Source organism: Anopheles aquasalis, chromosome 2 (genome assembly GCF_943734665.1).
Source record: "Anopheles aquasalis chromosome 2, idAnoAquaMG_Q_19, whole genome shotgun sequence".
NCBI lineage: Eukaryota > Metazoa > Arthropoda > Insecta > Diptera > Culicidae > Anopheles > Anopheles aquasalis.
This window is the reverse complement of record NC_064877.1, coordinates 26,222,271-26,250,069: the sequence shown is the minus strand read 5'-3', so window position 1 is coordinate 26,250,069 and position 27,799 is coordinate 26,222,271. Positions and strand designations below refer to the sequence as shown.

The 27,799-nt window shown below is 49.0% G+C and overlaps 1 protein-coding gene across 1 annotated transcript in view; it reads left to right on the top strand.

Moving 5' to 3' along the window:
- Nucleotides 1–27,799, top strand: part of LOC126580826 (neuropeptide SIFamide receptor-like) — an 83,402-nt gene that overhangs the window by 2,363 nt on the left and 53,240 nt on the right. Inside the window, exon 2 of the mRNA XM_050244093.1 lies at nucleotides 7,597–7,870. Within this exon, the coding sequence (XP_050100050.1) occupies nucleotides 7,597–7,870 (274 nt within the window). The remainder of the gene's footprint in view (nucleotides 1–7,596; nucleotides 7,871–27,799) is intronic.

Genomic DNA, 27,799 nt, shown 5'->3' with positions numbered 1-27,799 from the left:
CCGAAATTAGGTCACCGCTAATTGGAATGTAGTTCTGCCGTCTTGAAGGACATTCCTCCCTTGGTGGGGTGGGACCCTGTGATTGCCCGATTCCGTTTCCATCCGATTGCTTTCCTCCGCACCTTCCCGTGCCACCCTCCAGCCGGTGCCGCCCCTGTCATTTGGGGTTTGGATTTTGGAGGGGTGAACCTCGACGCGTCCTCTGGCTTCGCGTATGTCGCAGCAACATCATTCCGGCGGGAAAACGGTGTTCCTTGGTGGCTCGAGGGCAGCGAGTGTGGTTGTTGTTGTTATTGTTGTTGTTGTTGTTTGTTTTGGTTGTTCGCTAGAGGCCACGAACCGGGAGCAGGGGGTTATTATTTCCGCCAATGGTGGAAGTGTCGTTCCACGGAACCGACCGACTGGTGCCTCAGTGTCAGGTCATATTGAGTTGGAGCGCGAATGGATTGGGCGGACGTCGATTAGTTTATTGCGAACCGGACACCCTCACCCTGCCACCCGTGAAGACCACTGACCACCATAAATCGGTCCCGGTGATCGGTGGAAGTTGGTTTCGTTCATCGAAAGAGAAAATAAATAAATAAAAACACTCCTCCTCCAATGATGATGATGATGATCAGTCACCGTTACGTTACGTGAGTTCGCAATGGAACCCCTTTTAATAAGCGGGATGGTGCGAGGACGCATTACTCGGACCAACTCTCCGGCCAACGATCAAAGTAACAGCGGCCGCAAAAGGACGTCCGTGCGATGCCAACCCATCATTTCACTAATGCGTCAGTTGGTGGAAAAAGGGGAAAACTTAAAGCCATTTCCCGAGAGCAGCCCCCTCTCAGTTCGTCGTGGCCACGGTTGGATTGCGCATTGCATAAGCCTCCCTCCCACCCTCCCACCCTCCTTCCTGCAGTGCCAGCCCATGCATACCATCATCAAACCCGAACCGAGCACGGAACAGCTCGCACCATCGCACCGACGGCTATTTCTCGCACCGGTACCGTTGTTGCAGGCGCAGGCCTCCGGCTCCGTGATGTTGATTTCTTGCACAAACGTTGAATACCTCCGCCCTTCCTTACCGACCAGTTCTCGTTCTCTCACTCACACATACAGACACACGTACACGCGTGCACTCCCGCCGTTCGCGCTGTCAATTACCGGAAATGCAACCCGACCGGGCGACGCTAACGATTAAATAATGATTCTTTGTGCACGCGGCACGCCGAGCACTGCTTCGCTGCTGTGTTGCTGTGTTTGGCACGGACTCGAACCCCGTGGGGACGACGCAGGGAGTCCTTATACGGAAAGCGTTGTGTGCGTTTTGGGTGTGAGTACAACGAAGGGGGGGTGGGAGGTATGGCAGGGGAGCGTTTTGCTTTCCTTTGGTATTATCTAACCGGGCGGGACCGACGGCGATGCGATGACGTTGGCGGTGGAAAGCTCACGGCGAAAAAGCTACGAAACTTGTCCACTAGCTCCAGTGTGTAATGTACGGCAGGTCGGGAGCTCGAGAGTGACACATGACTGCTCACCTATACCGTGCGTGAAGGATTTCGAAAGGTGAAATGTAATGGCGGATGGTGGTTGGCGCGTTCTGCATCCAGATTGTTATTTCAATTGGAATTCCTAGGGTCGTAGGGTGGTGGTTAAACATATTTTGATGTTTGATGTACTGGTCATCCAGACCAGTATTTATGAACAATACATATCTTACACTAAATGCAAGCGAATGAGAAGGATAACCAAATAACGAATTATTGATTTGCATAAAAGGCATTTTTTGCAATAATAGTAAACTCAAGGGCGGTAATATAGGTCCAGTAGTCAGCCTACACGAGGCATACACTATACACATTCTGTGTTTGTCGCACTTTCTGGTAAAATTTGCAATAAGTTGGTGACGTGACAAAAACAGTCGATCTTGGCCAAATAGTCTATAGAAACTGGGCTATTGATGCTATCGTACCCCCAAAACCCTGCGTAACAACCAGGATTAAACGCCTAAGGCGTTCAAAATGCTATGCTACGGATAAGAATACATAGTACTTTGAACGGAATTATGCGTATAACTCTTTAGGGGGGGGCTGTGGTAATTTCTAGCCAAAAAAAGGATTATTGTTCACGATTTTTTGTGACGCAACCATTCTACTTTATTCTTTCAAATGAATGGCATATTAAACTGCAACTTTTGAAGAATATAAAGATCTATTTTGGGAAAGATTTAATAAAAACTTCATCTATGGCATCACATTTAAAAAGTCGTGTCTTTGATAAGATACTTTTTACGCCATCGTAGCTGCGTGATGGGTGATCAGAAAAATACAAATCGATACTCGTTTGAAAGATTATAAGATTATCCAGGTGGCCTCGTCGAGTTTTTGATAAATTTGCCATTTTTCGATTTTTGATAAAGATGATTTTTGATTTTTTGAAGTTGATAAAGTTATGCTTTTTGTCATTTTGCCTAAAAACAAGGTTTTATAAAATTTGTTTAAAAAAAAGTGTCAACAATTTTCTTGAAATCTCGACGGGGCCAGCTGGCAAAGAGTGTACAGATTATGTGTTAAAAAATTCGAATCGATCAGTTCAGTATTTTTTACGGTACGATGGGCAACGACTTTGAACTCGTTGGTTTTGGGAAACACTCTTCAAAGTAGCGTGCTGCATGGAGCCTTGTATCAGGCGTTGATATTCAAAAATCTATATCTTTGTCAGTTTTGCTTCGATTGATCCAAAAATTTTACACAATATTCTCGAAAGGATCAGCATTCAGGGAAATATGTTAAAAATATGTGTCACGAAACAAAAATAAATACCGAAGCCCTCCCTAAAGTAGTAGAACTAAGATAGCAACACTTTCTCGCCCCTACCAAAGAGAATATTCCACTTGAAACAGTTCAATAAACAATGATTTTTGCGATGCACATATTTTACTAAACAATCAAAAGAACATGCTTTAGAACTGGGGTCTCAAACGCACATTCGCATGCGTGCCGCAGAAGAAAGCCAGTCAATGAGCCGCAATTTAAAATACAAACCAGTCCGTGAGCTATTTCGCCACATAATTTGGAGGGATAGAGAGGTAAAGGCAATCTCAGAACTGGTCGCCACGCCGGGAAAATGAAATGATGTAGCTTCGTTATCGAAACCCAATAATGGAGGCGCCAGGTAATCGGTAAAATTGCATACTTCGAGGGGTTTGTAATTGATTTTTTTAACATATATAAAGACGGACGAGCCGTATGTTTACTGTAATGCAAATGCTGAAATGTTGAATAAATGTTTCTTCATTCAATTTTCCAAACACTGCAAATATATCATCAATCTTCAATTCCAACGTATGCATAGAATAAAATTGCATAGAACATACAAATAATGACCAAACTTAACATGCATATACACCGTGAACGTGGCCACTGATCGCAAGTTTGAGACCACTGCCCTTTGTCGATATGCACATCAGATTCCGTTCGGCATTGCGCCAACAAACATCCTTGCCACCAACGCGCGGCAAAGTGCTGACTTCCGTGTAAACCACAAACTCTGCTGCTGCTCTAAACCCTCAAAACGCTCAACCACTCGGCATCGTAGCAGTGCAGCTGCATTACGAGCCACTAGAGGCCCCGAGTTGTGCCTCACCTGACGGGCACGTGGCCGGATTTAAACATTCCAGTCACAGTTCCGTGCTTATCTTAATTACTTCACAATTCCCTCCCGGATAATTGGCATCGCGATGTCGATGATGAGAAGTAGTTCTGCCCTTTGCCCACCCCCGCGGCGTGTTATTGAATTTTATCATTCAGCAATCATCACCATCACCATCATCCGCAACCGCAACCGGTGCCAAGCCGGTGCTCCTGCGTCCGCCCGATAGCTATTAGCGCAAAGAACTCCTGGGGCCGAACTCGAAACAGTGGTTTCGATCTTTCGCGTCGCTGTCCTCCTCCTCCTCCTCCTCCACCTCGCTTTGTCGATAGACGAACGATAGAAGGATCGGGTCGGATTGATGGGAGAATTATGCAAAATTTATGCGCTATCATTCGCACTGCAGGTCCGCAGCACTATAAAGCTGCTGCCGCAAGGAAGACTGAAAGCCACGTGCAACCGCACACCACTACACAGCCACTCACACAAAAACCGCCTTTTTCGAGCTTCTTCAAGGCGACGCCAACGAGTGCAGCTGAGAAGGTGCACAGAGGGAAGGAGTCCTTTCTGGCACACTATCGATCACCATTTGGGTGGGAATAAGGTGCAGCTGACGTTCGATGGCGGAAACATTCGATGATGATTCAAGCACACGTAGACCACCACGTGTCTGTGGGGAACTGCAGCTCAAACTGTGTCGGCCAGTGTGTCTGTGGAATGTTGGCCACCAAATTCGTAAGTCACTGCCAACCGGGCCGGCCGAGGCGATTGCTGATCTTATCGTGCCAAATCGTGAGCTTCCTTTTGCAAAGTTTTCTGACTTGCCCCGATCGCCCCATTCGAGACTGCAGCCAGCCAGCTGACTAGCATCATCATCACCATCATCACCATCATCGTCATCATCATCATCAGCGTTGGCGAACGGTCGAAGGGTTCTCGGAAGATACCGGAGATAAATTGTGTTCGATAAGTGCGCCAGTGCGATGCGATGTCGATGCAGTCGTGTGCGGCGCCCACATTGGGACGACTCATGCACGGTGGCCCCTGCCACTACCCGGTAAGTAATGAGACCAAACCAGGATCGGGATACCGGGTGTACGGTGATCGGTATCCGTAATACCGACGGGAGCTCCCTTTCGGCGAAACGCAACCCTCATGCGATCTTTTGCCAACATCGTAGCAGCCAACAGTAAAGTAACGTGACAAATCGCCGATAATATCTAATTGTTTGCGGCAGCTTATAGTGCTGGCGCTCCCCGGGGGGGGGGGGGGGGGGGGGGGGGGGGGGGGGGCCGGGGGTATGTGGTCACAAAGTAGCACTCTGTAGAGTTCCACTGTGCCGCCAAAGCCATAAAAGCGAATAAATCCTCTATGGCCATCATTAAAATGTAGTTGCTTTATGAAAAGCAGCATTACCGGAGCGAGGCCACGGACCAATAGAGGGAGACAGAGGTGAGCAGCATGATGCTGAGCCACGGAAGCCAGCCAACCAGCCAGCGCGGTCGACGTTTTACCCTTTCCGCGAACCAGAGATAATGTTTATGGTTTGTCGCGTGTGATTCGTGATCAACTTTTGCTACATTTTCGTGTACATTCTTGCACGGCAAGGCTAATTCATGTGTTCTTGTAAGGTTTTTCTAGCGACCTTTTCATGTTGTTATCTAGTGTTTGAGTGCTTATTATTGCAGCTTGTAGTAAATGTACCCATTCGTAAGGAATTCGTTAGCAATCAATGTTCATTTTATGAAGAGTCCTATCTCTTGAAGAATTGTTCGATGCACTTTACCATTCTATTTTTCATTTTAAAATCAAAACTGAATGTCATGTTTTTCTACAAACTTTCTGAAGAAAGGAACTTTCTGTGTCGCTGGAACAGCTGTAACTAGGGGACAAGCTGCCATTAAACCTCTTTCGAGATCCATCTGTGGGAAATCTTACATTTGAAGCACGTGCAATACATGCAATCGTTCGGAAATTATTAGATGAGATCCTACTGGCAGAGAGATACAATTTGCATAAGCTTCTGTAATCCACACGAATTGGATTATTTCGATGAAACGAAACATATTTATGCTAATATCCAAAGCACGAATATTTCGTTACATGGGTTGATCATCATAAGCCCAGGATATTTTAAAGACGATTAGGATGAAAATCGAGTCTAATATAATATCTACCATTTTAATAATTCCCCTTCATTTTCATTCATTTATTTGCACGGCAATATTACAACTAGCATACGAATGTTTGCCACATTTGAGTTCCCAGTTCTCATTATTTTGGTTATCAAAACAGCAAACAGTGAAGTAGTTCATGTTAATCACAATTCAAGTGCTGACTCCCTGACCGAGATCAGCTTCGGAAATACCTGATTCTGTATTCCAATCTCCTCAATCGTCTTGATCCGAGCGACCGAAAGGTCAGTTCCAAGGGGCCTGCCGGGGACTTGTGTACCTTGCACTAACAGGAAAACGAAAATGAATTTGTTTTTTTTTTCTGACGAAAAACTTCTGCCATCTGCATCGCTCTATGCTAATGCCTGGTTGCACCATCTTATTCCCCATTTGAAGCCCTTCCAGGGCGAGGCCATCGGTTAGCGAGCGGCGCTACCAAACAATCCCATCCTGTGCATCCAGCAAACCTCGCTCAATAGCTCCCACCTTCAACTACATCTCCGCCTGTTTCGCGGAATGTTTTTTTGTACAAACAAATTCGGGTTGACTTTCGATCCGCTTTGATTATCGTCCCCGGATCGGGCCGGCTAGCCCGCCAGGCGCTCAAGCGGATAAGATCCGCTTTTCTCTTCTTTGCCACGAATCGCTTCTTCGGAATTGAGTGCGAAAATGACTTCCGGTCCGTCCGGTGTCGGTCCGCTCGTTTCGTAGCATTTACATTACGCCAGCGCCAACGAAAGTCAATCAAAGCCATTTCTCACCAGCACACCAGCCGCCGCATCAACGGCGCGACAGCGAGAGAGAGACTCGTACTTTGCCGACAACAGTAGCAGCAGCAGCACTAGGGACCGTTCCCGGTTTCCCGCTTTTTTCGTTTCGTTTCGTTCCCGGTGTGCGGGGGGACATTGTAATCGTTCTCGCAACCATCCGAACCCTCCGACCTTGACTGTGAAATTGTAACTTGCAACTTCCGGATCCAAGTCCAGCGTCCGTTTTCCGCTTTGTCACTTGTCCTCTTTAACTGCGACCTCTCTTCCCTTCTCCCACCAGCCCGGTGGTAAAGATGAAGTGGCAGCCCTCGCCGAGACACCAGGCATGCTGGTGGACTAGCAGGTTTAATCCATCACGACCGAAGAAGCAAAGTACCGGCGTGCGAGTGAGCTTGGTTGCAGCGAAGCGAACGCGAGAAACGCCGCCACCGCCGCCGCCGCCGAGTCCCAGTGTAGAATGTTGCACAAAGTTTCACCGTCGTCCAACCCGCGGGACGATGCACCAGCATTGGTGGTCGTTCCATGGGACAGCGAGAGAGAAGCTGGACAGCAAGCGAATGAAGAACTGATTCCGCTCGTCCACCTTCTATCCGATTTCACCGACGATGTTGATGCTGGTGATGGTGATGACGATGATGATGATGATGATGATGAGCGATGTTTCAGTTCAGCAACAGAACCGAGCAGTACGAAAATAGAAAATAGAACGGGATCCGAATCTTTGCAGTAAATGATTTATAGGATTGTTCCAGTGTCCCTGTGGCCATGCGGAGGCTTCCAATGAACCCTTCTGCGTCCCATTTTCCAGGGAGGATTTGGGCACTTCCGCCTCCGTTTCCTTTTCCGTTTTTTCGCGCCGGATTTGAAATCTAATTTTACCCTCGACACAGAAAGTGACGCCAAGTCCGGTACATGTGGTACCTGGAATCCCCCCCCCCCCCCCCCCCACGGGTCCGCTGCTTACTAACTGCGCTGCTTCTTTTCCTTCTTTCCTTTCATCCTCTTCCCCACAGTCGGTTGATGGGATGGGCAATGAGACGGTGGGACCGTTCGAGGAGTACGAGCTGTTCTACCGCCACTCGTACACGATGACCGCCGTGTACTGCGTCGCGTACTTTATCGTCTTCATCGTCGGGCTGGTCGGCAACAGCTTCGTGATCGCGGTCGTCTTCCGGGCACCGCGGATGCGCACGGTTACCAACTTTTTCATCGTCAACCTGGCCGTCGCCGACGTGCTGGTGATCGTCTTCTGCCTACCGGCCACACTCATGAGCAACATCTTTGTGCGTAAGTACCTACCACTTTATAATATTTCTATTATACTTTCAATTAGATCGATTTCTGTTTTATGCAGCTCTATGATGCAAATGATTCAAATGATCGGACTCGTGATGATCGTGAACGGGCAGTGCTTTGATTATATTTACGTTTTCAACATGTTTCACCTTTCCCTTTCGATGAAAGAGATTTTTATCACTTATCATTATTCCATGAGCTATGTTTTCGTGGAGAAGAATCGACCACTCGAGGCATACTGTGCGCGGAGATCGATCGGAGGCAAGCCGGGATCATAAATGTCAAACCGGCCGAGAGCCGGTTTTGATGCAAATGCTGGATGCTGTGGTTTTATGATTCCTTCCTCCGTCCACGGAGGCGCCTGGTAGCTCACTTTTTGCTTCGAGTTTTTTATTTCACATTTTCGTTCGATCGATCAACCGCAGTGGTCCCCCAGCTCTGGAGCTAAATTTATGCCCGGTTTGTGAGTGCGATAAATTTGTCCCCACCAAAAAAAAAAAAAAAAGAAACGACGAAAAACAAAACACGGACCAATTTTATTGAGATTGACAGCCATTCGCATGCTGTTGCTGCTGCTGCTGCTGGTCAGCGGAGGCCATTTGACCTTTTCGAATCGTCACTACGCCAACAATAATGGAAAGACATCAGAGTGGTTTTGTTTTGGGGGCAGGGGAACCCGGGGGAGGAACTGCTCTAAAATGCATTTCTAAATGCAAACCCATCTGCTACAACCGCATCTCAGCGTGGCGCGGTGTGAGCGCGAGATGCAATCCATCGTACGGTATAGCATCCACCATTAATGAGGTTTTGCAAGCGTAGCAAATGGGACAAACGAGGGTTTTTTGGTTGTTGTTTTCGTTGTTGTTTTCGTTGTTGTTGTTGTTGCTGCTGCCGGTGCCACCGACGGAATACAAACTTTGTCCAGCACAACGTCCTGCTAGCCCTTGCATGGGAAGGGCGAGGGGACAGATTTATGTTTTGCCGGTGACCAGTTGCCGATGGCCGGTGGCCGATGGAATTCGAAAAGTTCCGGCATGTTTCTGGTGGACCAAAACTTCAAGCACACCCCGGATCCATCCCGCTAGCGTCAGCAGTAACGTTCCAGGACCAGCAGCAGCAGCAGCAGCAGCAGCCCTCGTTTGCATGTGACGAGGTCGAGTGTTTCGCTGGTCACTTTGGGAAGGGGAACGGATGGCTAAACTAACCGGTGCCACTTCCAGTTCTGCTCCGATCCCTTTTTTTCCCGGTGGCCCACCACAGTTTCAACGGGGTTGAGCAAAACAATTTGGATACTGTCATTGCAACCAATTAAAAAGACATTAAATTCACTCCACATTGCCCTGCGCCGGACGGCGAAGGAAAGTGAAGGGTGAAAGAAGCTTTTTCTACTCCCTCATCCCGTTTCCCACACGTGTTCTCCACGCAGTTTTGCGAAGGGGAGTGGGTGGTCAAAGCCTAGAAAAACTAATTAAATTCTATAAATCAGTGTCTGGTTCGGATTCGGCTTCGGCTTCGGCTTCGGGGCTTCCCGGGTGCCCCTGGCTGGCAGGGAACTGCTGGTAGTGACCAGCTTTGGTCAAGGTGAAGGATGGGCATCGGTTTCGGTGCTTCAGTCAGCCGCGTCAGACTCAACATAAACCTAGCTTTGAGTTTTTATTCAAGGCTCGAAATGTTTCAATAAATAACGACAAATGAACATCGACGAGCGGTGACGCAATAGTTCAATAAATCTCTTCCCCAATTTTGTTACTATTCCATTTGATCTCACACTCTTTCAGTTGCACATAGAGTTTACTTTACAAGGAAGCGTCAACACAGCAGGTTCCTCCGGGAGTGCATTAAAATTATTAGATAAAAGGCAGTTGAGGAGAATCGTGAACGCATGGTCAGCACACACAGGTTTAGACAAACAGCCGGTGATCGTGGTCGAAGGTCATAGGTTGGTGTCGTGAGCCAGAAAACTCGCGAAAGTCGAGTCACGCTTCATATTATATCGTATGTATCATAGAGAGAGAGAGAGAGAGAAAAGGAGAGAGAGAGAGAAAAGAGGAAAAAGGGTGGGAATTGTGGAGGAGAAAAATGAAACCTTTGCTTTGATCAACGAGCTTCAACGAGGGAAATCGACATTCGATTGAACGATCGTAATTAGTAGTGCACCGTGGCACGCCAGCATCGACGTCAGGCACCACCAATGAGCGAAAGAGAGAGAGAAGAGTGTAGGGAGTGAGGAGAGTTCGGAATATTGCGGGGGGGGGGGGGGGGGGGTTCCATTTTACTATCAAATTAATTTGAAAACTTTCATCAACGGAGTGAACGATTTTTCATTGGCGCTCGTATCATTAATCTCACTTCGAGTTCCTCGCTTCTTGGCTGGTGTGCCCCCCCCCCTCCCCCCCAAACCCCAAAACACACAGCCTGCTGGCACCGGCATACCGGGGGACCGCGAGTTGCTGCTGATTTGTTGCCATTTCCCACGGCATCCGTTTGGTTTCGCCATCATCCACCGAATGGACTGGGCCGGGCCAGGACGGGCGTTTGTTTTGTGTTCGCGCTCGCTCATTACAACCTCCATTTCCGGTTCCCTGGAGAGGGGATGAGTGAGCGGGAATGATGGTATGCCCGAGGTCGATTGTTGGTCGATGGCGTTGAGCGAAGGCACGGGAAATCGTCCTCGTCGGGCTGTCGTGGTTTCTACTAGTTCGTTCCGCTCGCTAGTGCCACTAGTGTACGTAGCCACCGTAACGTACCTGGTACATATGCACCCTTCATCTGCACACCCCTTCGTTCATTTACCAGCATGCAATTAATGAACTCGCGGAGCGTACTGATTGATATCGCTATGCCTTGGTCAGCGGGCTCTCTCTATCTCGCTCTCTCGCTCTCCCGCTGTGGTGGATTAGAAAGGGCCACGGGAATGGTATTTAATTGCGGTAATGTAACCGTCGCACTTTGGTGACGATATTGTTTTGGAGAGCCCGGGACATGCACGACAATTGTGAGCACCAAAAAGCGTTCCGACAAGATTGTTCACTCACTCCGCTGCATCGGAACGACCGCAGAACGCTAAACAGCGCTCCGACGAAGATGCACTAATCATGTAAGCGGATTGGCCAGCGAATCCAGCAGCATCGCTCGTGTTTGTGGTATTGCAGCAACCAGCAACCCCCCCCGACCACACACTGACCACCGCGAGAAGCAATTTGGCAGATTGCTCGCTATCCCCTTGCGCTGCAGTCTCTCTTCTCTCTCTCTCTCTCTCTCTCTCTCTCTCTCTCTCTCTCTCTCTCTCTCTCTCTCTCTCTCTCTCTCTCTCTCTCTCTCTCTCTCTCACCAACATACTCACACCACGTTGATATATTCGAGCTCGAGGATTTAGGCGGCTGGGCGGAAATAAATATGGAAATTATTTTCCGGCCAACCGCTCGTCTGGCCGCACGGAATGGGGCTTAAATCGGAGTTGTTTGAGTTGGTGGCCATATTGTTTGCGCGAGAATCTTGGTTAGATACCTGCCCTGGGTATGGCGCGGCACAATATAAAGCTATAAATATTCATCGGAATTGTTTTTGGACGGCCTTTCGCACGGCTTTGTTGCAGCAGCTTTGATTTCTTTTGATCGGCCTATGGCATACACCCCCAAAATCCTTCCTCCTTTATTTTTGTACCCCCCTTGTTAGTGCACAGTGCAGCAGGATATACGTAAGGGTTTTCACATTTTGTTTTAGGATGATCAAACGATGTAAACCTTACAAGATATGTACTAGGAAGTGAAGTCACTATCGATCCAAAGTCAAATCGAAGCATAGCAGCATCTCCTGAAAGCACACGACATGCTATGTTGCCCACTACGGTGTCTGGCGAGCTGATTACAGCTAACACAGTTTCCTTTTTCCCGGAAGATCTGTCTATGTGATCCACGGTGATCTGTCATCGGTTTCTGACCGAAAAGCTCGCAGCACCATTTGTCATCCTCCACTGTGTGTATGTCATCGGCATCGGTGCTCGCTGCTAAGAATAGTCATATCCGGTAGAGGTAGAGGATGCAGCATGTCCCATTACGGGCGGAAACGATGCTTCAATTAGCCGTTGACGGTAAAACACGAGCTCGAACATAGAATGAGCATTAATGAAGGGTCTGTGCAGCAGTATACAGCCTCAAAGAATACCGCAGCGGCTATAAGCTGCCAAGAGTTCGGTTAGCATCATTCAACCATTCAGTCGTTGTCGTTGCCGAAAATAGCAACAACAAAAAAAAATAATTCACCGAATAACGAAGCGGATCCTTCATCCAGCCCTTCGCTCCATCGCCACCAAAGTGTACTTTGTGAATCACAGAAGGTCAAATATCCAAATGCAGCAAATGCTGTACGCCGCAGAAATGAAGGATCGACGTTCGGTTCGTTTGGAATGAGGAACACCATTAGAAAGGGATTCCCTTTTAACGCTAGCTAATTATTAGCTCTCGAAACCGAAACGCCGCGAAAGGCAGACCAACAGGAGTGCCACGCTTCCTCTGACGACGCTAAAATGTGAGATCTCGCGGAACGGACATAATCCGTAGCGCAGAGCAGAGAAGCCGCGTGGCAGTGCACGCTTTGGAGCAAATTAAGCGCCGTGCCGTGCGATTGATATCCGATTTCATTCTCGAAATCCCTTCACAGGGCACGGAGGGCCGAGCACAAGCGAGCGTTCGCCTAATTCCGTCGCCGATAATCGGCTGTCCGACGGGCAGGCGGACGGGCTCAAGCTTTACGCTCAGTGCCGCTCAGAAGATGCCACGTCGATTAAGCCGAGATGTGTGGGTATGTGCGGTTCGAGAGATGTGGGATTTGGCGTGTCTTATTGCCTTACGCCATTCTGGTCCTGTGTTGTGTCGCTGTACGTTGCCGTGTCACTGCGTCTGCCGAGGGCGCAAGCTCGGCCAGAACAAGCGACGGAACGACAGCTTGACACAGGTAGCCTGCCTGCCAGCCTGAAATCTGGCCGCTCCTCGGATGGTTGGTTGGTTGTCTGGCGTGTGAGGAGAGGCCACGCTTTATTGTCCACTTTGTAAGCGTCCATTTTTCGGCCATTTTTTGTTCGCAGTTCCAAGCCGTCATGTTTGCTGTGAAGACCACGGTGGCGCTGGAGCGCTAGGCTTATCGACAATCGCAGAGCCCTACTACCATGGTTACCGGTGCGGCGATGTGGCGGCCTGAAGCCTGACATGAGGTCGTGTGCTTGTGTTTTTGCCCATTGTTCCGTGGCCCTCGTTGTTCCGTCCTGTTCTCTGGGAGTCTGCCATTTTCGCCATTTCCTATCACCGTCACCCTTTTTTTGGGAGGAACCAAGGAGCGAGCGAGCTACCATTTTCAACTTCTTTCATCCTTTTTTCGGCTGCCGGATACGGATTACGATGTACACGGGGCAGTAGCTGTAGGCTGGCTGTTTGGTTCAAGTTTCACCCCTTTGGAAGGTTGCCTACTTCGGTGCATCCAGCCACCGTGCTAGGCAACGCAGCAAAACGCCAGCCCAGCTCAGCGCATTCCGTTTAGAGCGTCACTCCCGTTGGCTTTGTTGTTCACCGGCTTCACCGGGGTAGCAGCAGCAGCAGCAGCAGCATGATGGGTTCGCTTCATGCTCGGTTCTGATAAATTAGATTAAGCCAGCATACAAAGTGAACCCCGGAGGCCGGTGGCCGCGTAGTTGCCTTCACTTTTATCCCTGTTGTTTTCAACGTTACCGAACCTCTTTTTTATTTCGCGGAAAGGCTCGCTGCGCTTTGCGAATTGCATAGTATTAGGCGATTCTTTTTTTGTTTTTTGTTATGGGACCTTGTTCGTGCTGCGCTGACTGCGTTGGTGCACCACAAAAGGAGCCAGTGAGGTGGTCCGGAGATTGGAGGGATCAGATTTAGTATTTGAATTGTGTTTTTCAAAATCCAAAAGCATTGAGGACCATGTTAGAGGCACGAATTTACACGCTACACTAATTGATGTTAACGAGCCTTTTGAGTGTTCAGCCAAAAGTGTCGAGTGTCCCAGGATGTGTCCCAGTGTCGAACGTGTGATGATGGTGACGATGATGATGGCATGCCAGTGAAGATAGATACCCATTTTGGGCAAATATTTAGCCAACGACCGACAAAGCACCGATCCCTTTGGCTACAAATGAATAATTTCTCTCAACATCGACCGAGACAGATACAAAGAGACAACGAGAGCGAGCGAGAGAGTACGATGCAAATGGCTAGAAATCAACGAGATGGTCCGGATCAGCGGAACATGATGTTACAAATGTTTGTTACAATTGTCCCCGCCTTGTCCACCATGCGAACATTGCGACCCGGGCGGGAAAGGGTGCAAAATGTCGCCAAAGGTTGAAACGTACCGGTCGACGGTTCGCCGTTGCTTCGGCCACTTCACAGAAGCCTGGCAGCTCGCTGCTGCTACGTGCGGCATTAAATCTCGGACAAACAAAACGGTGTCCAGCCGAGAGTCCAGTGCTAGCCGTGCTGGGTAATGAACCCTGCTGCTCGCCTCTTCAAAGTGAGGCACGATGGCACCGACGAGGCCACCGGGAAACCGGGAACGTGCCGGACGTGATAAGGAAACGAAACAATAGCTGGCGACAGTTGCGTGGCCGGGCAACCGTGCGGTCGACCGGTCCGTCGGGCGGTCTAGTCCGTTCGGTTTCCGGTTCAGTACCAGTGTCCGGTACTAGGGGCTCCGGGCACCGGCGACGTGGGGGAGCCGAAGGATGCACCTCAAGGGTGGCGGGCATGTCGTACGATCATTTGCCATGATTTGTGACAGCAACAACACAAGTGTGCTTGTATTGGCCAACACGACGACGGCGAGCGTATGATCTGTTTGTGTGCTGGCGAACGAAACGCTGAACTGGACACTTGACGGTACACGTGGTGGTCCATCTGCCTGCCAGCCAGCCAGCTAGCCAACTGACCAGCCAAATGAACAATCCCGAGGGTGAGGGAGCCATTTTTACATGAACAAGTGGCTGACCACTTGGCTCGAGTGTAGCCAGAATGATGATCGAATGGATGGCGAACCCCTGGGTGGCCGTACGTCGTCTATATGGAATGGAAAAGGGTGGAAGGGTGGGGTGTGGGGAGCGGGATGCGGCACTGGAACTGGAAGCACTTGGCATATGACATGCTCGATGTGTCTCAACAGCGTACTCGAGCCACTCCGATTCGGGTTCCGTGGTTCGCATTCGATCGGACACTATCCCGTACGATGACACCATGCCGTCAACAGCCTCCCACGTCCCAGCTCCCCTACTCCCAGCAGTACTCGCAGCACTATCCGTTGCAGCATTCGCCGGTCACGGACTTGCACGGACATGGAAATGCGTTGTGAGGACTACTACGTTCGTTGTGTCCCTTGTGACAGGTGAGACTTGTTGTTTTTATTGTTTCTGTTGTTGTTTCCGTTTGTTGTTGATCTGTTTCAGAATCGATCGGGCACAATCTGAAGCGCTCACTGTTGAAGCACAGTTGTGTTTTGTTGAAATAGAATTCTGAATAGAGAAATAAGCTCAGGGGGGGGGGGGGGACAACTTGGTGGGCCAACGTGAATCTATTGTCTTAAGGAAGAGGTCCTGCTTAAAGGCAAATCAATTAAGAAATAACCGACGAAAGGTCAGCCAGTCAGCTACTCTATGGTCTATCGCACTTTGCGTATCGAAAACAACACCCTGGATTAAAATAGCTGTGAGATGTGAAATGATTGGTGGTCGCTGTTTGTGTTTCTTGTTTGCGACAAAAAAAGCCCCAGGCAAGACCGATGGAACTCGCTGGAACGCGCTTCATTTGTCAAGAAACGACGCATGGACGTCAACTGGACCGATGCCGACGTCCCTAGCAACCTCAACCACCAGGATATAGCCGTGGCATGGCAACAGTGCACCACGGCAACCATACCGTTCGCAGGCTGCTGCTGCTGCTGCTGCGACGGGGATTGCATAATCATCGACAGGTGTGTACGCGTAGCACACACAACAACACGCACCACGGTACACGTGAGAGCGGAAATGCAACCTGTCGGAAGGCAGCCATTTGCATCGGCTGCAAGCAGGCGCTCGGGTGTCTGTCGGAAAGGGAAAAGGAAAAGAGAAAGAGAACGAGCGAGAGAGGCATGAAGGATCCGTAGGTCCACATCCATTCCAATTAGGCATCGATTGACGCTGCAATCGAATTTGCTGGAATCACCGGAATCGCCGGAATCACGCTGGAATCCATCCTGACTGCCCCATGTCTGGCCCGATGGCCGATGATGGATGATGAAGCCCCGTTTTTGGGCTTGGCAACCCCCGGAGCGGGCAACACCAGCTCCGGCACCCGGGAAACGGAATGATTGGAGAAGACTCCGCGATAGGAACTGTAGACGGCCGTGCTAGGCATTTGCAACGTTGCCATGTGAACTCCGCTCCCGGCTACTGAGAGTGAGAGAGAGAGAGAGAGAGTAATGCAGCAGCAGCAGCAGCAGCAGTAGTAGTCATAGTAGTAGTGGTAGTAGTGTAGTAGTGGCCCCCGAGAATCGCTTCCAAAAGATGAACGCGAAACGATGTCCTGTCCGCCATCCGAACCAAACACGAGACCGAGAGTGAGAGAGAGATAAAAAGAGAGAGAGAGAGAGAGAGAGAGAGAGAGAGAGCGAATGCGTATGGTGAAAGAAGCAGACGAACCCGAGCTGCATTCGGAAGGATCGTGTCTGCACGCCCACGGTTCTGGTCGTCGACCGGTCGTCGGTGTACGGAGCAGCCAAACTAGGTCGAACGGTCAATAAACCATGTACTACTACACCTGGCTGGTCATGGCCGTTTGCGACGCCTTCCTGCCTGCCTGCTGCACCGTCTCTCCTCCCCCCCCCCCCCCCCCCGGGGAATCACGAAGGATTCAACGATCCCGGTTGCGTTGGTTGGTTCCATACCCCCCCCCCCCCCCCTCTATCCCTCGGTCCCGTGGTCACCTCTAGTGACAGAAGGTCCCAGAAGGTGTTGCCCGGAAGGGGGCCATACCAGCAGAGAACAGGGCCACAGGGTACTTGCTACTGGCAGGTCCCGTGCTGTTCGTTCGTCCACCAGTGTTAAGCGCCAGGTTGCGCTTACAAAGTTCCCGGGGAAGTTCAATATTTTCATTGCTTCCCTTTCCTCCGCACAATGCGCAGCAATGGCTCGCCCAGCGCTGAACGTCGGTGAGAGGCTTAGAGGGTGGAAAGCAGAAGATGAATTGCAGTCTCCCTGCCTGCCTGGCTCAACAGCACCGGCAGGCAGTTGAATGTCCGCTACTGAGACACAGAGCTCGGGGGAAGTGGGGTTGGAGGTGCCCAGTAATCCAACCCAGATGCTCCCAGTGCACCAGCGTTCCAAACAGAGGGGAAACATGACATTCATTGTCTCCAATATGTAACACACCCGGCAGTTCCGACACCTGGCCACTAGCTGGCGACTTTTGACAGTTAACAACCTCTTGGCAACGAGGGACCGAAAGAATGTATATTGTGGAATGGGTTCATCGATAGGTTTTGCGAGCCCCAGCCTCACCCTCCCACTCGGGTGCCGTGCAGTCGGTGCCGGTTACAGCTCCAGCCAGGTTGCATTTCCCGGTGTCACCCGGTATGGTCAATCGTTTCGCAACCTTGACACAGTTATAGTACGGAGCTTGAGCGAGAGAGTGCAACCCCTGACGGGGGGGAGGGGGGTTTGACATACTAAATTCCCATCGTGGGAAAAGTGGGCCAACGGAAGGTGAATGCTTTTCGTGCGCGGCACGATGGAAAGGTGGAAAGTTTGAAATATTTGCCTATTTATCAAAGTATTTGCAACCGAGAACGTGAGCACCTAGGTCGGTGGTGGAGACACACAGGCACACGCCGTTAGGCTGCCATAAATTGTGATTCCCGGCTGCCGCTGTTCCTGGTGCGCTGTAACGCATGTACGCTGACACTTACATACCTTTCTGGGCCACGATGTTAAGGGCTGCATAAGGGATGGACAGTGCCATCCATCATGAGCCGCTTGTAGCCATCGGAGGAGGACACTCTTCTTGGACAGCCCGAGCGTCCATGTCGGACTTGAGCTAAGTCTAGCAACGGTTTTGGTGTTCGATAGCAGGAAAATGTCCACAAAAAACGGGGCATCACGCGAAGCTGTACATAAATTAAGGGGAGCCTCAAGATGGCGTCGCGTACTTCCGTCTTCGGTGACTGATTGAAGGCAGGCAGCACACGATCTCAGCAGCCACGCATCTAATCTAGTCGTTAAGATGCCCGGCAATCTCTCTCTCTCTCTCTCTCTCTCTCTCTCTCTCTTTCACTCTCCCTTTCGCTCTTATTCTATTGCTTTCCTTCACTTCTTCTACATCATCCGTACAACAAGCCACGGATGGCACGGCCTGCTTCTATGTTTCTGCTCCAAGCATGCTGCACATGCAAGCAAACATGCAGCAGGAATGCATCATCGTCCTCCTCGTCGTCGTTGTGCTTCAGTGCCATACATTGGTTGGTTGGCTTGGGAGAAAAACAAAAACAAAACCAACAACACGGAGCAGCAGCCTGGGGTGCTGGGATGAACGTGGTGGAGCTATGATTGAGTTGCCACGATAATCGATTTTGAACGAACCCTTCGGTCGCTGCCGTGCTTCTTCGACGGCGCATTGCCGTGACATACCGGCGTGCACCGGTACGAGAATGCGGAATCCGACCGAACGCGACCAAGCGGAGAAAAAGAGAGGGAGGGAGGGAGACGTGAAAAAAAAGGCGAAGAAAAACCACACCGTAGCGATGCTGCTTAACACACCGAGACATGGCAATGCAAGGACTCGGTGGTGAAAAGGGGGAGAATCGGGTAGGACGGAGTGGCTAAGGAGGGGGCATCGATAATTGCTCAACTCGATTGCACTCGATGCGCTCGCTTGATTATGTTGATTTATTCTGCACATTGTATTGATTTTCCTCCCAAACGACGCGATGCGATTTTCTTTGCATTGATCCTCCGCATTCCTCGAGCACCGAAACAGTAGGATCCGGCCATTCCGGCACTACGATGGCGTTTCTGCAGGATTGAAGGAATTGGGGGACAAGGCAATTGAACGAAGCAACCGGGTCTAATCATTCGAAGTCTTTGCCCGCCGACTGGGTGTAATTGTGATCGTGAATTTGTTCCCTTTGCTTTTAACGGGAAGGCTTAGGTATTTATGCTTTTTCGTGACATTTTTTGACATTATTTTATGACTTGTGGTCGTTTGAAGAATACATTATATTCTGTCTTCACAATTTGTTGGATCAATCGAAGCAAAACTGACCAAGTTATAGATTTTTGAAAATCCGCGTTTCATACAAAGCTCCATGCAGCTCGCTACTTTGAAGAGTGTTTCCCAAAACCAACGTTTTTAGTGTCGGTGGCCATCGTAGCATAAAACCTACTGGACCGATCTATTTGCAATTTTGAACACAAAGTCTCTACACCACTTGCCAGCTAGCCTCGTCGAGTTTTCATAAAACATGTTAATACTTTTTTTATAATAGTTATGTAAAACTTCTTTTTTAGACAAAATCGTAAAAACCATCACTTTATCAACTTCTAAAATCAGCCAAAAATCGAAAAATTGGAAATTCAACAAAAACGCAACGGGACTGCCTGGCTATACTTATAATCTATGAACGGAAAATTGATTTGCATAACTCAGATAACCCATCACACGGCTACAACGGGCACCGGAAAAAAAAAATACAGTTTTGCAGTCACGCAGTTCTAAATTTTATGCCACGGTCGTAGTTTGCGACAAAACTTGTACATAATACAGTCGAATATTCTTGGAAACTTACAGTTTAATTTGACATACACTTGATAAAATAAAAAAGAATGATTTCTTCACAAAAAATCGTCAAAAATGAGACCTGTCGCCATGATCAGTCATGTATTGGACAATGCCAACTACCAACCGTCCACATGGAAGAAAGGAAGCGCGAGGTGGCTAAACGAGGTCATCATAAGCACCCGTGGTGGTTGGGTAGTGAGGGGGGCCGCGGGTATTGTAACGTGTTACGCGGAACCATCCACAAAAGGATGAATATGTCGAGCGTGGCATGCCGTGTTATCCGCGTTCTCGTCTCGCGTCCTGAACGTCACATCATGAGCCGCATCGTTATGCCAGAGTAACTTATCTCCACTGTGAAGCACCGTTTTATGCTCGTTACAAAGGGGGGTGTGCTCCCACTGCTGTTGCGTCCCTTCCGTTCGATCGTTCGACAAGTCTATTAGTCAATCAAGCGGTTCCTTCCACACATGTTGTAGCGACGGTTGTTGTTGTTGTCGTTGTTATTATGTATTGCGTCTGTTACGAAGCACAGGAGCAGCAGGATAGTTGCTGCCTGCCTCAGTTCTTTTAGTGCGCCAGATTTGCTTCTTCAGCAGGCACTACCTCAGTGCTTCAAGTCAAGAAGAAGATGCGTCGGAATGGAGAGCTTTCTGCATATTTTCCTCATCTACTTACTTTCTTCATCCTGCACGGAGAGGCATAGGCTTGTAGCGTAGACTGCTGCCGGATACGGCGGCATCGTGCACCGCAATCATTCAATTATCGCACGAGGACGATAAAGTTGTTGGACTAACGTTGGTGGTCGAAGGGCGTCCCCAACGTGATCGTAGTGCGTGGATTCGATGCAACGAGCCAGAAGTGTCTCGCACGCAAAACTTCCGCCATAACTCGCTCGTGAAGCTGTTATCGGAAAAGTTTGCAAAAACTGCCACGTCTGTCGAGCATTCTAGGTGCGTTCAAGGGCGTACACCGTGATGCGGGCAACAGTACCTTCTTTTTTTTAGCATACTTCATGCAAGAATATTGCTCTTACTTGATGATGGCACGGTAAAAGCAGAGATTGGAGTGTACAGCGTGGAACAGCGTAGTTTCTTTAGCCACAGATGTTGCTGTAACTTGTAAGTACTTGCAAGTACATTGTACTCGACCCTCAAAGTATCAGCGAATTAAATGAAGGTAAATTGAATTATATTAAAATGCTTCGCGCCCAGTAATCTTCAAACTATTTCTAGGACAATTCATAAGACAAAGACTTACATTGAATAACCTATAGATTACAAATAAACACGACACAAGAGGTTGGTTTAAAGTGTATCTGGAATTTTACGATCTATTCGTTCTATTCTATACGCTCCTCTTTGTCATCAAAACACCTTCGTGGCCCTTGAAAAACATTTGAAGCCATCAGTTATGTTTGCTTCGGGTGAATGCAGCGTCAGCAGATCCGATTGAATACAACTTAAATCTCTTGCTAGGAAATTCCCATACCTGACCTCGAATAGTAAAAAATTCGATCACTATTCTTTTAGGCCACCTTCACCTAAAAGACAACGAGATAGTTCGATGACAATCCATCACAGCGAACAGGGAACTTTACGAGAAGGTCGAAAGCGTAGCGTTTACGATATCGTCAGTAGACACATGTAATGAAATCCTCTCAAATTAACCAACGAGCATCGCTTAAGATAGATCGATAGTTACGCTTCCCTTATCGTTGCAAATGAACATTCCAATCCGATCCGAGTATTGTAGCAACATGTCCGTCAGCGGGAGCGATACATGACCCTCTTGACTACACAAAAACACATGGAATTTCCCAGGGCAACCTAATGATGATTGGGTTAATGCCGAACGGGGGCCAGTAACGCAGTAACGTTCTAACTGAAGCCACTTTTCCCTCGACAAACAAGTATCTCGCAAGAAGCCGCAGCCTAGAAGGAAAACGAAGAGCTCCGTCAGACAAATATTTATTTGCTCGCAGTCCGCCACTCATCGCTGGCTCGCTGGCTCGCTGGAAGGAAAAGCTAAAAGCATTCCGAACCCAAAACAGCAATCGGAGTAAAGGCACTCACGGCCAAATGCCCCAAACACTCTGGCCGCAGTCTCTGTTCGGCGCAAAACGGAAACGCTGCAATCGCTATATTGGTACGTGTGTTACGTGCAGTAAACACTGATTATCCTTGAAGTGTTTAGCTGGCTAGTAGCAGCAAGGCCGTCGGTATGCTGCGTTGCTTGTATCACAACATCCAAGCCAACAAGAACGGCCGATTTTACCATCCCGTAGATGCTAGCGTGGATATGCTCGCGATGAAATGATGACGGCTAGAGGAAGTAGAGAATATTCTCATCATCATCATCATCATCCACATCAGCAACTTCGCCATCGTCATTAGGCGAGGTTCTCTTTTATGATCCGCTTACACGCGAGAGACAAAGAAGCACAAAGCACGAACCAATTTCGCCGCGCTATGGGAGCGCAACAATCGCATTAGCGGAAACGGCATGAGGTGCGCTTGTTTTTTATGCTGACTATTTCCATTCCATTTTGATCAATATTCGTCTTTTCCATCGATCGGCGAGGGGGGGGGGGGGGGATTACGATTACTTGCGGCTTGTTGACAGCCGAGTTCAAACGATGAAATCGGAAGCTTTTACCATTTAACTTCAAAACCATTCCTCCCAAGCGCTCCCATTTAACATCGATTATTGATTGTAATAACCTGCTGCTGGCTTAGCCCGGCCGGCCGGCCGATACCAGCGTGGATATGAAGATGAAAAAGAAGATCCTACTGTTTTTCCCTCATATTCCGTAGTCTAAGCACGAATTTCATCACCATCCTCGCACAAACGGATCATATTTGCTTCGCTGAATTCCTGGTCCTGGCTGAAAGGATGGAAATGGAGCACGGTTCACACGGTTTCGCCCCCATACCGAGCACCCTCAACGGAGTGCGAATCCTTTGATCCTCATGCCCGCATTTGCTTCAATTCACCTGCCGCGTCATGAGTTTCAATTCCTTCCGCACCAACCCAACGTCTCTCTTTTACTCTCACGAATGTCCAAAAAGGTTGGTCGGAGGCTGTGATAAAGAACTTCATTTCTTCAGTTTCACTGAAGCCAGTAGGATGAAGGCCTCAGAGCTTAGCGTACGTCATAATTCCATTTCTTCGCATCTCTCTCTCTCCGCTCTGACCAACGAAAAGATGAAATGAAATAGGATACTCCACTGTCGGGACCAGAACGATCCAGTCCGAAAAACCGAACCTCGTGCCCTCTCAGTGACCCACAGTCTAATCGGTATAAGTGCGCCGCACGTCGTGAGGACGCGTGCGACCGAGAATCAGACTATAGGGCCCGAATCCTGCCATCCTCGTCTGTTGTGTTTGAGTGGTTGCCGAGCCACCTAGTTCGAACCATCGAGCAGATATGGCTAATCGGTCACGGGTTTTTCGTTTTCACGACCTTTTTTAACCCTCCTTGCCCCAGAATTGCTGCATTGTTTGCTTGTTGATGTGACGAGACGAACGTGGAGGTGCTGATATGCTCTGCGAGGTATAAATGAGGTTTTTGCTCAAAGCAAGAGGAAGCTTACACCAAGTTTGTTATCGAATGACCCTTCCCTGGTATTCGGACTTGTAGAGGGAACAAAAAAAAAACAACTCATCACGCCGGGGCACAGAACATTTTCCCGTTCATTCATCGGGAAACTTGTTGATATGGCATGATCTTGATTTATGCTCCTTGCCAGACGCACACTCACGCGCACTCTCACGCATCGTCTGTCACTTTCTCCAGCGGCCGTTCTCACATTTCTGCCCCATCATCCACAGCGGGCGTAACGATGGCTCCCAGAATACCGTCCTATTTCGGGACATTCGGGTTTGAAATGTCAAATTCCCGTTCCCGTTCCGGTTCGCGTTTTTCCGCGGGAGGGAGATGGGTGGCCACCACCATTCTGCTGACAGCGGGATTTTGCTTTTCCAAGAAACCGAAAGCCAAGACGTGGTGGCGACGAGATGAGGGAGCACGGTGCAAAACGGGCCGAAAAGTGGAAAAGCGCGGCCTTCTTCAACCGCGCCCGAACCAACCCGAAAGAGAATCGAAAGAAAGAACGCGCACGCTGGAAAGGAGATAGGGTATCCATGGATAGGGCGTATGTTTGTTTGTGTGTGCGAGTGTATGTGTTTGTTGCGTTATCTCGCGGCATTCGTCGTATGCGCCTTCCCCCCCCCCCTCCCCCCCAAGGAAGAGGAAAATCAATTCCAGGATATGAGCGAGGAATAAAATAAATAGGTCAACGCAAAGCCTCGGCCCGAGTACATAAGCCCGGGATACGGAATTCAGGCGAGAGAGCGAGAGAGACTGGCGAGGGCGATGAGCCTGTGTGTGCTCTAAGAGAGAGAGAGAGAACATTGAGGGCGGCTCATTCCAAAAAGGGTAGAATCACTCAAATTCCCCCCACACAAAACAACCAACCTGCCCTGCGAAAGCTATGGCAAACGGTTGGCTCGGGGTTTGAGAAGCTTTTCCAGCTGACACGAGGTCTCGCTCTTGCTGGACTTGTTACTGCGGGTCACAAGGGAAAGAAGGGGAGGACACTGGAGGTCACTGAGAAACCCGGAACTGAGATTCGGACGTAGGATGATCTCATGCGTGTGTTTACGCTTGTAATTTGTTTGTCCATTTGTGTACCGCCCTAGCTGGTTGGCCAGTTCTGCCACTATCAACCAAGATTGCCCATAACACGCTTCCAGAATGGTCATCACCGATCCACACATCGTTTGTCTAGAGATCCTGACCAGGGTGCCCGGTCTATTGGGCTTCTTCGGTCGGAAAATGCGACAATTAAAATGCTTCTTGGCTGGCTTGTTGACTGGCCATCAGCACTGGTCTGTTCTGTGGTGGTGGTTGTGCTGCACCTGCCCGGGAGAATCGGGGTCAAGTTCATGCCTGCGCACCCCCGGTAACGACGTTTTATCTTCGGTGTGCCCCGAGTGTAACCGGATCCCCTAATTGGTGGCTAGCCAGACGTGCCAGACAATGTTACGGTTGGACAGAAAACTTACTGCCACAGATTAGGGTTTATGAGGGCATCGGATGCCTCGTGATGCAGCAAGGTTCCCCATTGCACCGCCACAGCTGCCATCTGTCGGGACCGTTAGTGGGGAAATGTAATTTAGGGGTTTTCTTATTTTTTGGGGTTTTCGGTTTTGCTTTGGCTGTAACTTTAGAAATTCACAAACTTGCGCGACTGGAGTCGGTAGTATTAAAGGTAGAATCGATATTACCGTGTCCAGATCTGGCTGGATTACGGCCATTGGAGTGAAGCGAGGAGCAGTGTTATAATCCCGTCAGAGTATGTAAAGCGATTCAATTTTTTGTAACAGGAACACATTTACTAGGATTCAACCTCTTTTCAATTAAAAATTAAATTACGCTGGAAGTAATGTAATGTGATAAATGTAAAAAGCGATTAGAAAATTGTAATAACCGTAACCTAATAAGCTTTTATTCAACGTACATAAACCTAAAAGATAAGCATGAAAACTGGATTACAAAAAACACGCCAGGTTTTCACTAACGATGTTATTTAAATGCATCGCTCCTTCCAATTAAATACAACTCTACCTCTATTTTAGGGGTTGCGAAATTTCTCATGCGAAAATTTAACAAATTCTAATTAATTCCGCTTTTCATTATCACAAATCACTACCACAACAAGCCATCGCCAAGAATTAATCCGTTAAAACTCGGTATCCACCGTCAATGCTCCCGTCTCGTCGCTACCGAAACTAGCTTATGGTTCCACGCGAGAAAACATCGCCTCAAACACCTTCAATCTGGACCGAGCGCGCCCGGTTCTATTGAATACTTGTCGCCAATCGGAACGTGCGAGCGAGCGAGCGAAGGAAAAAAATCATCGAACGTCCCGAGGTGCGGGAAAAATGGAAACACATCCGCCAATCCGCCTGCTCGACTGTGGCACGCGGTTGAGTGGTTTAACGGCTTTATACAACAACAACGGACCAAAGCAACAGAACAGGGAAAAGGATCATCAGGAAACAATCGTACCAGCGCGCACCATACCGTATTTGCTGTAATGCCAACGACACGATCTCGGTGGTGGCTCTATCGTGGCCATGGCACTCTGTCTCCCGGTAGCGTTAAATGTCTCACGTCCGCAGGCGGAGTGCTCATGGAGTCCACCGCCCTCTCCTTTCTCCCTCCCGTCCGTCCGTCCGTCGATGAGCGGTAGTTTTACACGTCGCGGACGTGACTGAACTCTCGAGAGCTGATTGTTGTCGGGTGACTACCCTCGGTCACCAGGCAAAAAGGGAAGTGCAGCAGTAGCACAAGGGAAATGCATCTTACGAGCCAGAAATCGCGACAAAAAGCGACAGACCCTCCTTGTGTCCCCTTGGATTGGATTAGTAGTTCAAACAGACACAGACACACGAGTCCGGAACTACGCGAGGATGGTGCGTCTGGAATGTTGACCGTTCCTGCCGTTCCTGCCGTTCCTGCTGCTCCTCGGTGGCTCGGTGTGTTGGTGTGTTCGAGCATGTCCGGACGGTTACGCTCCGGGTCGTCTGCTCGAGCGGATGAACCCATAAATTTTCCTGCCGAGACAGCCGAGTCTGGCCGAGCGAAATCAGGCCAAACGCACACACAAATGCACACGCACACGCTTCGGTCGGTCAGTGGCTGGCGGGCTGGCTGGCTGGCTGGCCGAACCATGCTAGACCCGCTGTCGTCGTCGCGCCGGTATTGGTGAAGCTCCCCTTTCTTTTCTCCGAAGAGCAACAGCAACGACCGAGTGCACTCCAAACCCACATTCCTGGCGCATCCTTCCAGAGCACAGAGACAAAGAGAGAGCGAGAGAAATGGCTGGAACGAGCTGCTTTCCATGGCTTTCGAGCGGGGAAAGTCACGACCGACCGACGATTCTGCCCGAAGTGCTGCCTGTGAGCTTTTTGGTGGCCCGAGCGGCTCCGGTGCGTCCCGAGCGGATCTTCGAAAAGCCGAAAGTCCTTTGCAGGACTCCACCGGAAACGCGGTCTTCGAGCATGCTTGCAGCACCGAGAAGGATCAGGCTGCGTGGCTGCAGAGTCGGCTTATTGAGGGGATGATTAATGATGATGATTGAAAGGGACGGCAATGTCGAACATTTCTTGTTGCATTCACTTCCGTTCCTGGTGGATGTCTCAAGGATTCCAGCCACGACCGGAGACACATTTTTGGGAGTATTTTCGTTCGGCTCTTCCACACGCATCTCACACGAGACGCTTCCTAAAAATGCCTACAAATGGGGTGTTTGACCTGCTTTCCGGTGTTAGGGCACTGATGGGAGTGGCTCTTCTTTGGCTGCAGTAACTCAATTTGGTTTCATGACTTCCATCTGCAGACCGATTCCAATTGATTGAACTCGTGGCGTTTCTTCGCTCTTTTTTTCTAGAGTTTGTTTTACTTTCTCGTACGCACAGCATAAAAACAGTCAGTAGATTGCTTATTGCCCGCAAAGGCCACCCCATTGCAGCTTAAATGCGCTCCAAGAAGAGTTGATGAAATGTGGCCACTGTATTAAAGTGATAAGCGTTTGCAATTTTATGTTTTCAAGTGAATGTCATATTAAACCAAAAGTTTCAAAAAAAGTTGATTTGTATTATGTGGGAGATTTGTCAAAAATTACGTCCATAGCATCAAATTTAAAATGGCGTGACTGCAAAAATTAAGTTTTTCCGGTGCGCATCGTAACCGTGTGATTGGTCATCTGAAATATGCAAATCAATATTTTATTCATAGATTAAATGTTTTTATCCAGGCAGTCCCGTTGATTTTTTGTAGAATTCCCAATGGTTCGATTTTTGGCAGCATTTGGAAGTGATGAAAAAGTGGTCACGGATTGATCAATGATCAAACCGAGTTCGTCGCTTAATCGGACAAGTCTTTTGATTCGGACGAAAACTGGCTCAGTTTTGACGATTTGTTTTTAGGAAACTATCTACCTATACATATTTTTGTAAATACCTTTATAAACTACAACTGTTCAAGTATATTTGGTTGTATTTTGGGGACGATTTATTTAAAACTTGACCGATGGCT